The following is a 16,487-nucleotide window of genomic DNA, read 5'->3' on the forward strand; positions in this document are numbered from 1 at the left end:
GTTGAAATAATGAAGATTTCTGTGCCATCTATCTGTCTGTCTGTCTGTCTGTCTGTTTGTCTATCTGTCTATCCATTTTTTGCAGTGTCTAATTTTTTACAAATCCGATCTACATTCATATATGGTTTGAAATCCAATTAAAATCTGATTTCGGTAAATGACTTGCAGTCTGCATGGTCTGATCAGATTTCATGTATTTTGTCATTTGAGATGCTCACTCTTACCCCAGATATTGAACTGTGTCATTCACTAGTGAATTACGAATGAGGGAACTAATGAGCAGTTTCAGACAGAAACTAGACTATTTATGAATATGTTAAATACAGTAATTACTCCTGTTTTCTCATGAACTGTAATGGTCAAAAGCAAAAAATGAATAGACAGTGTGATATTCAAGATGTGGTTCTTGTTTTATTATATAATTATTTGAGTTAATTGATTGAGTTATTAATAACTATATTCTGAAAATAGTGACAGTGTTACTTTTTAATTGATGGTTACACCACGTGACAAACTATTCTTGAAAAATGTTACAAAATTTTCAAAACCATATGAAACCATGAACAGACTTATTCATTTTTTTTTTTTTCAGATTTTTCTTTTCTTTATTTAGAACACACTTATTCTCATGACATACATATTTCATTCATCCTCTTCTATCAAGATACTGCAGGCATTAACAGGGATCCTGAAATTAAACCCATGATGGGTTTCTACTAGGTCTGGATGTGCGGTTCAGTCTAGACTGTAATATTCATTGTGGGTTTGATAAAGTACAAGATAATGAGTTATTATGTGGTTCCAGTAGCGGCTAGAAATTATCGTCCCACCACAAACTCAATAGGAGGTGTGTGTGATTTCTCAGTGGAGTGTGTTTGAGGCTGAGCAAACAAGAGGTAGTGAGTGAAGGAAAGCATGTGCACCTTTGTTAGCAAGTGAGTTACTGAAAGAAGGGCCTGCATGTAAAAGAATGCGGAGTAAGTGAGAAACCCAAAGCTGATCCCAGAAATCTGATATGCCACTCTGACAAGGGTAAATAATGAAAAGGACAGAATCACAGCCTGAGTGGAGAGAGACACGGCATGCAGCTAGAAATGCATCCTAGTGCCACGGACCACATGGTCCCGCCAGAAGCTTTTATTTAGCTGTTTGGGTTGGGTTCAACTTGCATAGAGAATTTACCGCAAACTTGTGCTGAGTGTACAGAGATGCAGAGCCGTCGTCAAGGAGACCACATTCATAATTTTGTTCATGCAGAGTTGATTTCACTGACCCCCAGTTTCACAGATGAGGCTTAAGCCTAGTCCAGACTAAAATGCATGTTTGATCTGTCTTAACTGAAAGCAACTTGCACTGACATAAAAACTGACATCTTAAAATATGTAAGTGCCATTGTTTTGTCTGAAGATGTATACCAGTAATTTTACTGTTGTCATTTTACGCCAGACTGCTTCACAAACGAGGGTCAGTTCCGCTGGATTTGCACAAAATATTAACATGACGGCACATGCTAGTCGATGAGTTGAATCAACTCCACAGCAACTGCTTAATTTTATCCACTAACCGTTCAGAAACATCCAGATGCATTCTCAAAGTTGTAACTTCTTCCTTAGTCTCTTCATTAGTGTCCGACTCTGGTTTGAACAATGTAAGGCTGAACACCGTTACTGACAATCGGCATTTTGGCTGTGTGAGATTCTCCAGCTTTGTTGTTGAGCAACCGAAGCGCAAGCTGTTAAAGCTCCGCCCTCTTCTGGAAAGCGGGCCGGGAGCAGCAGCTCATTTGCATTTAAAGGGACACACACAAAAACAGTGTGTTTTTACTCACACCCAAATAGGGGCAAATTTGACAAGCTATAATAAATGATCTGTGGGGTATTTTTAGCTGAAACTTCACAGACACATTCTGGGGACACCAGAGATTTATATTACTTTATAGGGGGATTATAGGTCCCCTTTAATAGATCTAGACCAATTGGAACGTTTTCCTTGCTAATCAAACCCACTAGGTCTATGTCATTGTAAACAGTTAAGCTAATATGCCCTGCTAAATTTTTATGTATTTTGTGCTTGAATGCTTCCAGACCAGACGCCGACCCCAACGCGCTTCTTGAAGAACTGTGAGGAGGTGGGTCTCTTCAGCGAGCTGGACTGCTCCATTGAGCAGGAGTTTTGCAAGGCTCAGGAGGAGGAGGACAGCAAACAGGTGAGGTTATGGTGTGGGACTCGCAGCTGTGATCTCCAACACTAACAGTGGCTGTCACAATTACCCCTTACCCCATAACAATAATGCACTGAACACTCCCAGCTTTGGACAGATCACACACATACACGGCAGCTCCATAGCTAAAGCAGGTAAAGAGATCATATTTGGCAGCTGAGCTTCAGATTGACAGTTCTGTTCATAAAGAGCGCTGTTTGTCTGGATATCACATATCACCCAGACAGTCACACACTCTTGATCTTTTTCAATACCACGTGAGCTGACTACGGAAGCAGTATTTTATTGCATCATAGTCTGCTTTTCCAAAATGTAGGAATCTTTATGGTAATGTCTTGGCAATGACGCATGCAAAAAACTCAAGGTCTGACAATGATGCAAACACCTTCGACCCTAATGACTGTTTTACCATTTGCACCACGACTGTGTCGCAAGATGGCTGGCCTCAGTGACCATAACTCTACTGTATGCATGACCGCCGTGCTGTCTGTTAATCTGGGGAGTATACACTTGAGGTTTAGGGTTAGTATACCATGCCAAGTCAGCAAGCAGCAGGTTGTAGCAGGACTTTTGCTGAGCTCAAGCAAAGACAGGTGAGATGGAGATATCGCCCATAGCCTTTTCAGAGAACACTGCTGCGCTTGTCTTAAAGGAAGTGTACTAAAATCAAATGTGGAAGCTGGTTTATCTTTTTAGAATCTCTCATGCGCTTAAAGGATGTGCCTTTTTTAGGCAAGTTAGATTCTGTGTGTCTAGGGGTGCTGTAATTTATTGCAAAAACTAGTTTTTACTTATTTACTAACTATACTGTTTAACCAAATGTTAAATGTGCTAAAATATTGCTGCGTTGTGAGTATTCGTATTAAAATCATAGGGCCCTATCATACACCTGGCGCAATGCGACGGCCAGGCATGACGCAAGTGTTTTTTGCTAGTTTCATCCCGACACAGTTGTCATTTTCATGTCCAGTGCAACGTTGTTTAAATAGCAAATGCAGTCGTGCCCATCTGTACGCCCATGGGCGTGCTGGTCTGAAAACGAGGTGTGTTCAGGTGCATTGTTGGCATGTTGCTATTTTGAGGCAACTGAAAATGACTGCGCCATTGACCAACAAAAACCTGGTCTAAAGTCAATGGTGCAGTATTTTTTTTTATATTTAAAGGGCGTGCTAGTAATATGCGCCTATTTGCGGGTGCACAACGTGCGTACACTCTGCTTGTTACACACACAGGGACGTGCAGCAGCACAAAAACATTTTTAAATATTGAAAATAAAAGGATTCCTCTCTGGAGAAGCGTTCTTTCTGCAGTCTTACCATGCCGACTATTTTTTCCGTTGTTAAACTAGCAAAAGAGGATTTGGACACGGATGATAGGGATCATATATTTTTTTCGGAAACAAGTTAGCATTTTGGTACTTCTGGTTTCACCGGCCTGAAGGCAATGGGTTGTTTGAATGGGTTTTTTGTTTGGCTGCAGCCTTATTGTGTTTGTAATCACATTCTTGCAAACTATTCTAACTCAAACCTTTAGGGACAATGTTTTTTAAATAAAGACTGAAAGAACTGTCAGAAGCTTAGTGATGGTGACTGTTGAAGAAGTAATTCAAAAGCACAGGCCACATAAGCTGAATGAATGACCGTAGTGTCTTTTGTTTTCAGCCTATGTTTAGTTTTTAACTTCTGTCGATTGTATTTAGGCGTCAAATGTCATTAAAGGTGTGTTCATTTGTGAAGATTATCATTATGAACAAAATGTGTCATCATACACATTAGTTGGTCCTAGAGCTTATTTTCTGCAATAATCCAAAAGCCAATCAAAAAATCCTATTGGAGGGAATCAGTGTAATGCTAACTTCCGGGTTGGCCTACAAAAATAGTTCAACTGCAGCACTTCCACCTTGACTTGGGTTTTAAAACATTAAATTGTGTCTTAAGGAGTGGCCCTCAACACATATTTCCCTTCTTCATCTCTTACTTAAACTTACTCTCTCTCTGCTAAAGGAAGTGCATGCATAAGCATGAAGGTTCACAGTGGTGTCACACCTAAACTAATAGAATGCATTTCTGACCAATAATTCTCCTTGTTCACACATCGCGTAAATGTGTGGTTTGTGTCAATGTGGCCTAAACCAAAGAGGCTGCTATATATGATGTTCAGTCAGTGCTTCGTAGCTAACAAAAAAAAAAAAAAAACGTTTCACTAGCATCCCCATTATGTTGTGAAAATGTTATTCTGAATGTTCTCTGATGTTTTAAAAAACTTTTTTATTTCTTGGTAACATGAACGTTAAGGGATCATTTCATTTTATAATTTTGCAAATATTATGGGAATGCTACTTTTAAATGCTCTCTAAAGATTCTGAAACAAGTACTAGCAACGTTTAATGTTTTTGAGAACATTATTAAAGACCAGACAACTTTGAACGAACATTCTATTAACATTACTGGAATAATGTTTGTTCATTACTTTGAGAGAACCTTGCCAGAACATTAGCCAAAGATCTGTTAGCTGGGTTCATGCCTTGTTTTTAGGGCGGGGACAATAAATCGATTCTCGATTCGCAATACAGTGATTCTGGATCGATTCTGATATTTTCCGAATGTATCACGATTCTTTCTCGAATCGATTCTAAACTTAGTTTTTAACAGCAAATCGCACTGGATGCTTTAGAAACAGCCGTACTCTGCTTGCTTCCAATTCCTCACACACCACTTAAACCTAAAATAATCATTCTTAAAGTTTGAAAAGATTGTGTTTACATTAATCTCGCGCCATAAAAGCATTCTGAGCCAAGGTGCAAGTATATTTAACCACTTACATGACTCAGCTGAACTCACGATCGATGTCTAGCACTCCTCTTCATGAGCATTTGAGTGTGTTAAAAAGTTAAAAACTAAGTTAAAAACTAGCCTAGAGCGCCATCTGCTGTTAAAAACTAAGCTCAGAATCAATTCGAGAGAGAATACAATCTTAAAATATCAGAATCGATCCAGAATCATTGTATTTCGAATCGAGAATTGATTTATTGTCCCAGCCCTTGGCTACTTGTTTTCTAGTTTTAGTTCTACATTCTTAAGGTGTGATCACATTTACCACTGTTTTTTCATGGGTGAAATCAAATCACTTGAATAGGGATCCACACGATTGTGAATTTCACATGAGCGTGAAAGACTTTCCCACACAGATTAAATTTGAAAGTAACTTCTGTTTGAGTTGTGCTGAATACATCTCTGAAATATTGTATAATAAAATAGACAATTAATTTTTTTGAATCTTTTTTTGCATTTGATATCACCTAGTAGTTGGGTGTCGACTTTTTTTGTAGTTTTTTCCCCCCTACAATACATTGACAGTTTATATTTTACCCCTGTGCTCATGACCCCCACCCCACCCTTTGTGTTTCTGAACAGAATATCACTCTTCATGGGCAGGGGGGCCCTAACCAGCACCAGCAGTCCCACTCAAGAATGGCCAACCATGACAGCAGCATAGTAATCCAGCAGGCACTGCCCTCGCCCCAGTCCAGTTCTGTCATCACTCAAGCCCCTTCCACCAACAGACAGATTGGGTAAGTCGCCCTCTCCTCACCGCAGTTGCGTGGGCCCGTATAAATATTGTTAGTTCCATGTCATCGGTACATCGTTCAATAGACGAAGGCTGGTAGTTTGATATTAGGCCAAGGTCCATGCTGCTGTTTGCATTCCTCCTCTCACAAAACAGCAGTCGCTTGCACAAGGTGGAGGAGTAGTGATTATGTTCTTCAAAAGACTGTGTTTGAGTCTAAGTCAGATTTGTGTGTCATGTCATGTAGATAGTAGTGGACAACAGCTGGATTCTTGGAAGTTTTTATTTAAAGACACCTGTGGTGAAAATCAAGTTTTTAATGTTGTTTATATTTCTATGTGGTATTTTTAATATGCTTTAAGACAAACCATGTGCAAATTCATAAGTCAAACACCATTGCCAAGTATTTTCTCTTTAAAACTGCAGTAAACCAAAGACAGTCTCAAAAGCGCGGTTTGAAATCTCTGATGTTTCTGATGTCACAAACTACCTTGTAACCAGTCACGTCAACGTGTCGGCGGGCTCTAGCATATCATTAACTATGACCGCTCTGAAGCAGGAGAGTCTCAAGAGAAGGTTACCCCGGTATATTTTTCTGTTGATATAAAAAATCAGGTAGATTTAGCAATATAGCGGGTGTATGATGTATATTATGATGTTATGATGAACTAAATGCCTTTCTCCACTGACGTTCTGAGTTCAAAGTGTTTCTAAGGATGCTGATTTTTAGAAGATGGAACGTCTCGGTTACATAGGTAACCCTTGTTCCCTGAAGGAGGGAACAGAGATGTACGTCGGACAGACTGACGAATAGGAATCTCGCTAGAGAGGCCAATCTGCTTTGAGTGTAACTAAACGAGCCAATGCACATTGGCATGCAATCATATGCATCAGCTGCTCGCCTCGCAGCGCGGGTATTTAATGAGCAGCAGGTGCATTGCATCTTCAGGTTTTCGCTGAGGAGCCGATCAGGTTAGGCGGCAGCATCAGCGGGGTACAGCGACTGTGGCGATGGAACGTACGTCTCCGTTCCCTCCTCCAGGGAACGAGGGTTACCTATGTAACCGAGATGTTCCCATTCAGTCGGTCACGTTCGACGTACGTCGGACAGACCGATGAATAGGAATCCCTACCAAAGCGCCACAGCAGCTGCCCCCTTCCAGCGCTCTGTTGCAAGCCACCTGAACCCCCTTTGCCTAAAGACGGTGGGACAGGGCTAACACAGAGAGTGTCGATCACTGCTGTTCCCCAAAACCCACTCAGTGAGACTATTGGATAACACTGGGAAAGCGTACCCTTTCGCTGGGAAAGGAACGCTGCGGAAGCCACAACCTTCCCCGAAGGAGTTATGTGGAGAAGTACATATGGACTAACCCCGTAGGGCTGTACTACATATGGAAGTACTGGGGTGACTCCAACCTGATGAGAGGTGGGTTCTCCCAGAGGGAAATACACAGGCTTTGTTTAGGAGCAACCGTGGAACTACACATATGGGATCCCTGTAGGGTCACACATATGGTACCCAGCCTAAATCCGGTTCTCAAGGATACAACGGAGTATAGGCCTGGTGCCAGACGCTCCGCCACGTCTGGCTGCCGAAGGGAGATCAGAGGACCAAGCCAAAGCGATGGCGTCCACTATCCAGTGGGCCGTCCTCTGCTTGGAGACAGCCTTTCCCTTCTGCTGGCCTCCGTAACAGACAAAGAGCTGGTCTGAGGTCCTGAGGCTTTGAGCTCTGTCTAAGTAAAGTCGCAAAGCACGAACTGGACAGAGCAAAGCCAGGGATGGGTCTGCCTCCACCGGGGGCAGCGTTTGCAGGCTCACTACCTGGTCCCTGAAGGGAGTGGTAGGAACCTTGGGCACATAGCCAGGGCGGGGTCTCAGTACCACGTGGCCGTCGCCCAGCCCGAACTCTAGGCTCGATTCGTCGACCGAAAATGCCTGCAGGTCCCCTACCCTCTTGATGGAGGCCAATGCAACCAGCAGCAAAGTCTTCATCGACAGAATCTTTAAGTCTGCTGACTGCAAGGGCTCAAAGGGAGCATTCTGGAGAGCTTGAAGCACCAGAGCAAGGTCCCAAGAGGGTATGGAGGGGGGTCGAGGAGGATTTTACCGTCTCACCCCCCTAAGGAACCTGATGACGTGCTTACCAACAGACTTACCCTCGATGTGGTCGTGGTATGCAGAAATTGCGGCAACATGAACTTTTGAGGGTGGAGGGAGACAGCCTATGCTCCAACCCTTGCTGCAAGAAGGAAAGCACGACTCTGATCGAACATATTCGGGGGTTGTCTCGGCGAGAAGAGCACCACTTGACGAACAGGTTCCACTTCAAGGCGTAAGCACGTCTCATAGACGGTGCACTTGCCGAAGTGATGGTGTTAAGTACCTCGGGGGGTAAGTCACCTTGAACCTCCATGTCCCATCCAGGGACCAGACATGGAGTTTCCAGAGGTCTGGACATGGGTGCCAAAGGGTGCCCCGTCTCTGAGAAAGAAGGTCCTTCCTCAGAGGGATGCGCCAGGGAGGGGCTGTCGCGAGAGTTCCGGGAACCAGGTCTGGTTGGGCCAATAGGGTGCAACTAGCAGGACCTGCTCCTCGTGAGAGTGAGAGGTGAGAGGTTTCTGGCGAGGCAAACAGGTCTACCTGAGCCTCCCCGAACTCTCTCCAAATCAGCTGGACCACCTGGGGGTGGAGTCGCCACTCTCCTGGCAGCGCAGCTCGTGAGAGCTCGTCGGCCACACGGTTGAGCACACCAGGAACATGAATGGCGTGAAGCGACCTCAGATGCTTCTGATTCCAAAGGAGGAGATGGCGGGCGAGTTGCGACATGCGACGGGAGCGTAGACCACCTTGACTGTTGATGTACGCAATGGTCGCAGTGTTGTCTGTGCGGACCAGCACATGCTTGCCCCATAATGACCCTTTCAGGCGGCCCAGGGCAAGGCGTACTGCTAGCAACTCGAGGCACTTGATGTGGCAATACTGCTGGGGGCCGTCCATACCCCTGATACTACATGCCCGTTGTACGTGGCACCCCAGCTGGTGGCAGAGGCATCTGTGAACACCACAGCATGCCCGGACACCTGCTCTAGGGGCCACTCCTGCCCAAAGAAACAAGGGGTCCGACCACGGGCTGAAGGCTTGGCGGCATTCCGGTGTGATTGCCACTCGGAACGTGCCGCGTTGCCACGCCCATTTCGGGACTCAGCCGTGAAGCCAGTGCTGAAGCAAACCGAGCAGAGTTACTGCTGCTGCGGCTGCCATATGCCCCAGGAGCCTCTGAAAGAATTTCAGTGGGACCGCTGTCCTTGCCTTTGAATGTATTCAAGCAGTTCAACACCGACTGCGCACGTTCCTTTGTGAGGCGTGCTGTCTGTTCGACCGAATCCAACTCCATACCGAGAAAAGAGATCCTCTGCACAGGGGAGAGTTTGCTCTTTTCCCAGTTGACCTGAAGGCCCAACTGTCTGAGGTGACTGAGCACCAAGTCCCTGTGTTCGCACAACTGATCCTGAGACTGAGCTAGAATAAGCCAGTCGTCGAGATAGTTGAGGATGCGAACACCCTGTTCTCTCATGGGAACAAGGGCTCCCTCCATGACTTTCGTGAAGACACGGGGAGACAGGGCCAGCCCGAAGGGTAGGACCTCGTACTGATATGCTCGACCCTTGAACGCAAAGCGCAGGAACGGCCTGTGTCGAGGGAGAATCGAGACATGAAAGTACGCGTCCTTCAGGTCGATCGCTGCAAACCAATCTTGGGGACAGATGCACTCGAAAATGCGTTTCTGCATGAGCATTTTGAACAGTAGCTTGTGGAGGCTCCGATTCAAAACTCGCAGTTCCAGGATCAGTCGTAACCCACCGCTTTTCTTGGGTAAAATGAAGTAGGGACTGTAGAACCCTGTCCTCATATCGGCTGGAGGGACCGGCTCTATCGCGTCCTTCGCCAGTAGGACCACGATCTCTGCACGCAAGACATGGGCAGCTTTCACTGCAGTGAAGTGGACGCCCCTGAACTTGGGGGGACGCCGGGCGAACTGAATCACATAGCCGAGCCTGATGGTCCGAATGAGCCAGCGAGACGGACTGGGGAGCGCTAACCAGGCTCGCAGAGACTGTACAAGCAGGATCAATAGAACCGTAGGCATACCCGCAGTGGGGCAACGAGGTGGAACGCAGGGACGTGGCTCGGGAGGCTCTCTTAGTGAGGCGGCCCGTAGCGGGGGTCTGAGTGTGCTGCGCAACACTTACCTGGTTCCACGGTCGGGCAGGGGGCGCAGGAGAGGCTTTGGCTGCCTTCTCAAACTGCACGCTGCTGCCCTCTGGCGAATGAAGAGGGGGATGAGAGTGGAGAGGTTCTTGCCCTCCCACTACTCTCCGAGCCCTCTTCAGACCCGGAGATGAAGGAAACTGCTCTTTTTTTGAAAATTTGGGTAGCCAATTTGAGCCAGCGGCGGAACAGAAACAAAATGAAACAAAGGATTTACCACCCGGCCCTCCTCCGGGGGAAGGAGTGGTGCGGTCACCATCTCCTGAAGAGCAGTCCCAACCATCTCCGGGTCGCCCGTCCTAGGGCCTCTTGCTTTCAGCTTTACCACCCTTCTTGGCGGGGGCCTGGACGGGCTGGGCACCCCACTTGCAACTGGCTCCACGGTGCCGCTTGAATGGAGGCTGCTGCTGCGGCGCGGGAGCGGGGGCAGCCACAGGGGGGCGACGAGCAGGCTGAGGTGCTGCCGGCGGCGGATGGGTGGACGCAGCAGCTGACCGCCACGGCAGGATGTGACTGATGGCCTCAGACTGCTTCTGTACAGCCAAGAACTGCTGGGCAAAGTTCTCGACCGCGTCGCCTAAGAGGCCGGTCTGGGACACGGGGGAATTAAGGAACCTGACTTTGTTGGTATCCCTCATGTCGGCCAGACACAGCCAGAGATGCCATTCCTGGACCACCATAGTGGACATCGCACGACCCACTGACCGCGCCGTAACCTTCGTCACACAAAGCGCAAGGTCCGTCGCGGCATGAAGTTCCTGGAGAACTTGTGGATCGTGACCACCCTTGTGCAGGTCCTTCAGTGCCTTGGCCTGATGGACCTGCAACAACGCCATAGCGTGTAAGGCGGAAGCGGCTTCCCCGCAGGCCCAGTAAGCCCTGCCTGTAAGATCCAACGAGTGCTTACAGGCCTGGGAAGAGCGAGACGGCTCCCCCCACCAGGTGGAGTTAGGACACAGTTGCATAGCAACGGCCCGTTCCACAGGGGGTATGCGCGTATAACCCTTTGCCGTACCGCCATCAAGGGTGGTGAGGGAGGAGGACCCACCGGAATGGTTTCAGGCAGTAAAAGGTGCCGTCCACATTCCGGTGAGTTCTTCATGCACCTCCTAGAAAAAGAAAGGAACCGGGGTGGGTGGCTGAGAACAAGTACGCGCCACCCCGAGATACCAATCGTCCAAACGCGAGGGCTCGGGACACGGTGCAGGGTTCCACACGAGCCCGACCCTGTTGGTGGCCCGGGAAAGCATAGCCGTCATCTCCGGATCCGAATCGGGTACTGTCACCGTTCCCGAAGGAGGCGACTGCGCCGAATCGTCATCTCCAGAAAAATCTGGCTCACCCTCCGATGCAGCTATCGACATCCGGTCATTAGGGGGAGCTCTGAAGGATACGGATGGTGCACACCTTTGAGATGGCCCACCGCGCTCCCCCGGCAGCTCTACTGGCTGCGGCGTGCAGGAGGAGTGAGGGTTCCTAGGGGGTTGGTTCCCCGAAGGAAGCGCGCTCACTGTAATCCTCAGATCACCAGTGCCGCTACCCGAAGCAACCCTCTGAGGAGGATTGGAACGAAAGCAGCAGCACTGGGACTCCGCCCCTTTGCAGGAACTGGAGTCTCGATCGCAACTCCGAGATGGTCATCTTCCCACAATGGGTACATGACTCATCCATGAACGCTGCTTCAGCGTGCTTTAAGCCCAGACATGTGATGCAGCGATCGTGACCATCCCTCGGTGCCAGGTAACGACCGCATTCAGAAACACGCAAGTAGAATGTCATCTTTAAAAAGACACAAGCTCTACTTGTGTAAGCTCTTTCAGGGACTTGCTCTTTAAAAGTGCTGAAGCACGCAGGGGAACGGCCGCGGCAACACAGACAGGGATTGTGTGCAGCCTGTCGTGTGCTCTCCTCTCTTTGAAGACGCTGCTCTTACCAGCTGTGAGAACAGCTATTCAGTGCTCAAAAGCGCACTGCTACCGGCCGTGAAAACAGCCTTTTACAGCTGGGAACAGCTTTGCTCAAATAAAGCAAAAAAGAAAAATAATCAAAAGAAAGAGAGGACTCGACCCCGCTGCTATGCTGTCCGCCCGCACTGAGAAGAAGAGCAGTATGAAGAGCTGGACTCGTCTAGAAGACACTTGCTTGCAGAAACACAGACACATATGTTCGGCTCCGAAGCGAAAAGCTGAAGATGCAACGCACCTGCTGCTCATTAAATACTGGCGCTGCGAGGCGAGCAGCTAATGCATATGATTGCATGCCAATATGCATTGGCTCGTTTAGTTACACTCGAAGCAGATTGGCCTCTCTAGCGAGATTCCTATTCGTCGGTCTGTCCGACTGAATGGGAACATGGTTTGTGTAACGTTAGCAACACATTATTAGCTGTTTGATAATGTAGTCAAGCAAAAGGCTAATCATATTAATTACCGTTATGTGTCCGACGTTGTAAAAAGCGGTACCATTGTGCAGCGTTTACCTCAGTAAGTTGACCGAGTGGGATGTGAAAAAGTAATTGATCCCACATTTTAGAGTATACTATTTAATGGGACAGTTCACCCAAAAATAAAAATAGTTATCATTTTCTCAGCTTATGTCGTTCCAAACTTGCATGACTTTCAAAACAACCTTAGACCCAGAAAATAGATTAGGTCAAAGTGAAGATTGTTGAGGTTTTGCACTTCACACATTCAGAGTTTCACACGCATCACCAACACTCTCACACACTTTTACCAAATTAAAAAAAACACATTGCTGACTACATGATAGACATAGTTCTCAAAAACATTAATTAAAATTGAAGATCTGGCATTTACTCAGCAAACTATTATTTAATGCTGAAGAAATTCTTATAATTAGGGGAAGCAAATTTGCAATCAGAAATTGTCACATTCCTGCGAAGATTGTAACACTCTTTGGATGTCATGTGCATTTCGTGTGTTTGTGAATCTTTCCAGTTGTCCCTGCAGTGACTCTTAAAGTTCTCCATGTCATGTAGCCAGCTTGGGTGTGTCCCACAGTGATGACATCAGTAGTGCAGCTCTGGTGGGGATATCAGCTTTTTGGGATGACGCCCCTCTTACGCAAACACATCCCACTACTGACCCGTCTTTTTTCCCCAACAATCTTATTCCCTTTTTCTTAATGTCTTTCCTTCTCCGTCTCTATGTTGCATCAGAATGCACCCTGTCTGCAGTATAATCACCACCCGAAACACACTCTCAAACACATGATGGGCCGCAGGGAGAGGACAGTATCATTTTCAGAAGTGGTAGAGATTTAGAATGAAGATTAGAGGCTCCGTCCTGCAGCTGACTCCAAAATCACAGATTTATTGCACATAACACCAGATTTTCAGAAACAAGATGTTTCATGATAAAACTGTCACTTAGCAAGCTGATATATGGGTGCTTTTTTTTCAGAACCTGCCGTCTTATTGGTAGGCGGCAATCAATAACATACACTTTGATTATTTTTGTGAAGTGTATGAAGGCATACTGCATATCTATATGCCAATGGTGAGACAGGATAGGTTGGGTAGTTGCCCAGATTGGACAGCTTGTGAATATTGGATGGAAGGCCTGTCAGTCAAGTTGATTGACGGTCTGACAGTCCATTTGTTCTGGAAAAGGGATGGAATTACAGTCGAAGAAGGAGACAGAGGATAAGAGGCCGAAAGAAACTAGTTAGTTCTCCTTTCTTTGCTGCATTAACTTTCCTTCAGAAACTCAAAATAATGTGATGTAAATCTGTAAATGATTTATGAAAAATGCAGTGATTTTCTTTTGGTTTGCACAGCATCTGCATAGAGCTTTGTAACACAAGGGTTTCTGCAGGGTCAAGGGCGGTAATGCTGAAGGCTGCTATGAATGCTCTGCTGTGTTTCAGATCGAGAAATGAGAGGTGAATATAAATTCATGTAGAGCATATGCAATGTCCATGCTGTTTTTGTGTTGGAACGTGGGTGTGCATGTGCTAAAGCTGTAAAGAAACAGTTTATGGTGTTCATTATGGATGGACACTCATGCAGCTCAAATATTATAAAGTCTTTGGTCTTTTATGTAAACTGTATATTTTATTGGGAGAAGCTGTGTTAGACTTAAAGTAATTGGTGAATATCATGAAAACTGTCAAGAGCTTGTAAGGGTCACATTTCACCCCAAAATCAAACAAAAAAATATGAAATTATATATTTTCACTTAGTGTAAATAGCATCTATCACTTAGAAAATATGCTATTTTCACTTAGTGTAAATAGCCATGCCTTAAAGTTTTAGTAATTTTGTTATGCGTTTTTGTCATTTTTATAAGTTTTTTTATTTTTTTATTTTTTTTTATGTTTGTATATAGTTTATTTTATTTCATAAATAGTTTTAGTTAACACTAATAACCCTGGGTAGTATTTGTTGTACTGCCTTTGATGTATGATGCTTTAAATAATAAAATATTAACTGTAATAAAGAACATTACGGAGGATTACGGTAATGACAGTTTGGAGGACAATGTGCTTAACTGTCATGAAAGTAATCACTTTATTTCTATTGGATGTGTTGTGTGACCTGGACATGTGAGATTCATCTAGTCGCAGTTTGTATTAATGATCTTTTAATGCAAATCTGTCTTTTTGCTACATCTTCATTGATGTCCATTGAAAACTGCAACTCCCCAGGACTCCACAAGTGTGAGAGTGATTGTTTTGTTACAGGGTCAGGGGTCAGCCTATGGAAGCGTGTATCAGTGTGTTTGGAAATGTCCACCTCAGCAGGAAAAAAAGGCTTTCAATCCCCTCCGCACAGAAACTCCACTTCCCGCAGGAAGCCATCGAGGCCAGTTAGTGCCTCTGTCCACAAACCATTTAATCTTCTCTTCCTGCTGCTCTGAACTGAAGAACCATGCCACGATTTAACTAAAAATCCTGTATGATGCAGTATTGACGTCCATGATTTAAAAATACTCTGCTGTTGTGAAATGTTAATGTCTAAATATTACACTATTCCTAGAAAGGGGGTGAATCATAAATTTGGCTTAAAAATTGATGTATCGAATAGAAGGCTTACATCACAGTAGCCGGAATGTTACTATTTTCTATAGTGAATTGACGTCATATATATATATATATATGACATGGCTCTGTCAGTGAGAGAACGTCTGAGAAGACTGAGTATTTAGAGGCTGTTGTATGAACACCATATGAGGTTCGTTCATTTAGCACACAATCCACTCACCTACTGTGTTTCATTGTTGTCAGATTTCTCTGTGGTGATTACTCAGCTCCTTTGCTTTATGTATTATTCCTGTTTTTCAGAGAAATATGGTTAAATTATCAGAATCAGAATGAGCAACATTCACACACACATGCACACGCACACACAAACATTGGGTTTCCATGTTTTATGGGGACATTCCACAGACGTAATGGTTTTTATACTGTACAGACTGTATATTCTGTCCCCCTTCACTAACCCTACCCCTAAAACTACCCATCACAGAAAACATTTTGCTATTTTAGATTTTCAAAAAAGGTCATTCTGTATAATTTATAAGCTTGTTTCCTCGTGGGGACCAAAAAAATGTCCCAACAAGGTCAAAATTTACTGGTATTACTATACTTGTGGGGACATTTGGTCCCTATAACGTAGGGAATACCAGGACCATGCGCTTTACGAATCTTTTGTTTCGAATCAGTGGTTCGGAGAGTGTATCAAACTGCCAAAGTCACGTGATTTCAGTAAACGAGGCTTTGTTACATCATAAGTGTTTTGAAACGAGTGTTTATCACTCAAAACAAGTGTTTATCAAATTCCTTTGGCAATTTGATACAAGCTCCGAACTAATGATTCGAAACAAAAGATTTGTAAAGCTTCGAAGCTTCATGAAGCAGTGTTTTGAAGTCGCCCATCACTAGATATTGTTGAAAAAAGTTGTTTTTTTTCTTAAGATTGAACCACTGTAGTCACATGAATGACTACAGTGTCAATGCAGGCCTCACTGAGCCATCAGATTTTATCAAAAATATATTAATTTGTGTTCCAAAGATGAACAAAGGTCTTACGGGTGTGGAACGACATGAGGGAGAGTAATTAATGACAGAATTTTCATTTTTAGGTGAACTAACCCTTTAACAGAACTTCCAGTACTTACTCACACTAACCCTAAAACAAAATAAAGTAAAAAAAAAATTACAGCTACAAGACCAGATTTTTTTCCTGCCCCCACCCCCCACTCTATCTCTACAGTGTAATTAACTATACTGTGATTGTGAATAACTGTGGTAAGCTTAATCCAGGGTCCATCTGCTTTCTGGGTTTTTCGGGATGTGAAGATTGACAGAGTTATACAGCGTCCATTGAATTAGGATAACAAGTCGTTTTCATTGCTCCGCCATGTTTGCTGAAGAGCTTTGGAGGCTTGGAATCAATTAAGAT

General features: G+C 45.0%; 1 protein-coding gene across 2 annotated transcripts in view; it reads left to right on the forward strand.

Moving 5' to 3' along the window:
• Positions 1-16,487, forward strand: part of creb5b (cAMP responsive element binding protein 5b) — a 90,520-nt gene that overhangs the window by 14,667 nt on the left and 59,366 nt on the right. For both annotated transcript variants that reach the window (XM_051866070.1, XM_051866071.1), the window contains exons 4-5: positions 2,085-2,206; positions 5,635-5,792. In XM_051866070.1, the coding sequence (XP_051722030.1) occupies positions 2,085-2,206; positions 5,635-5,792 (280 nt within the window). The remainder of the gene's footprint in view (positions 1-2,084; positions 2,207-5,634; positions 5,793-16,487) is intronic.

Source organism: Ctenopharyngodon idella, chromosome 16 (assembly GCF_019924925.1).
Source record: "Ctenopharyngodon idella isolate HZGC_01 chromosome 16, HZGC01, whole genome shotgun sequence".
Lineage (NCBI taxonomy): Eukaryota > Metazoa > Chordata > Actinopteri > Cypriniformes > Xenocyprididae > Ctenopharyngodon > Ctenopharyngodon idella.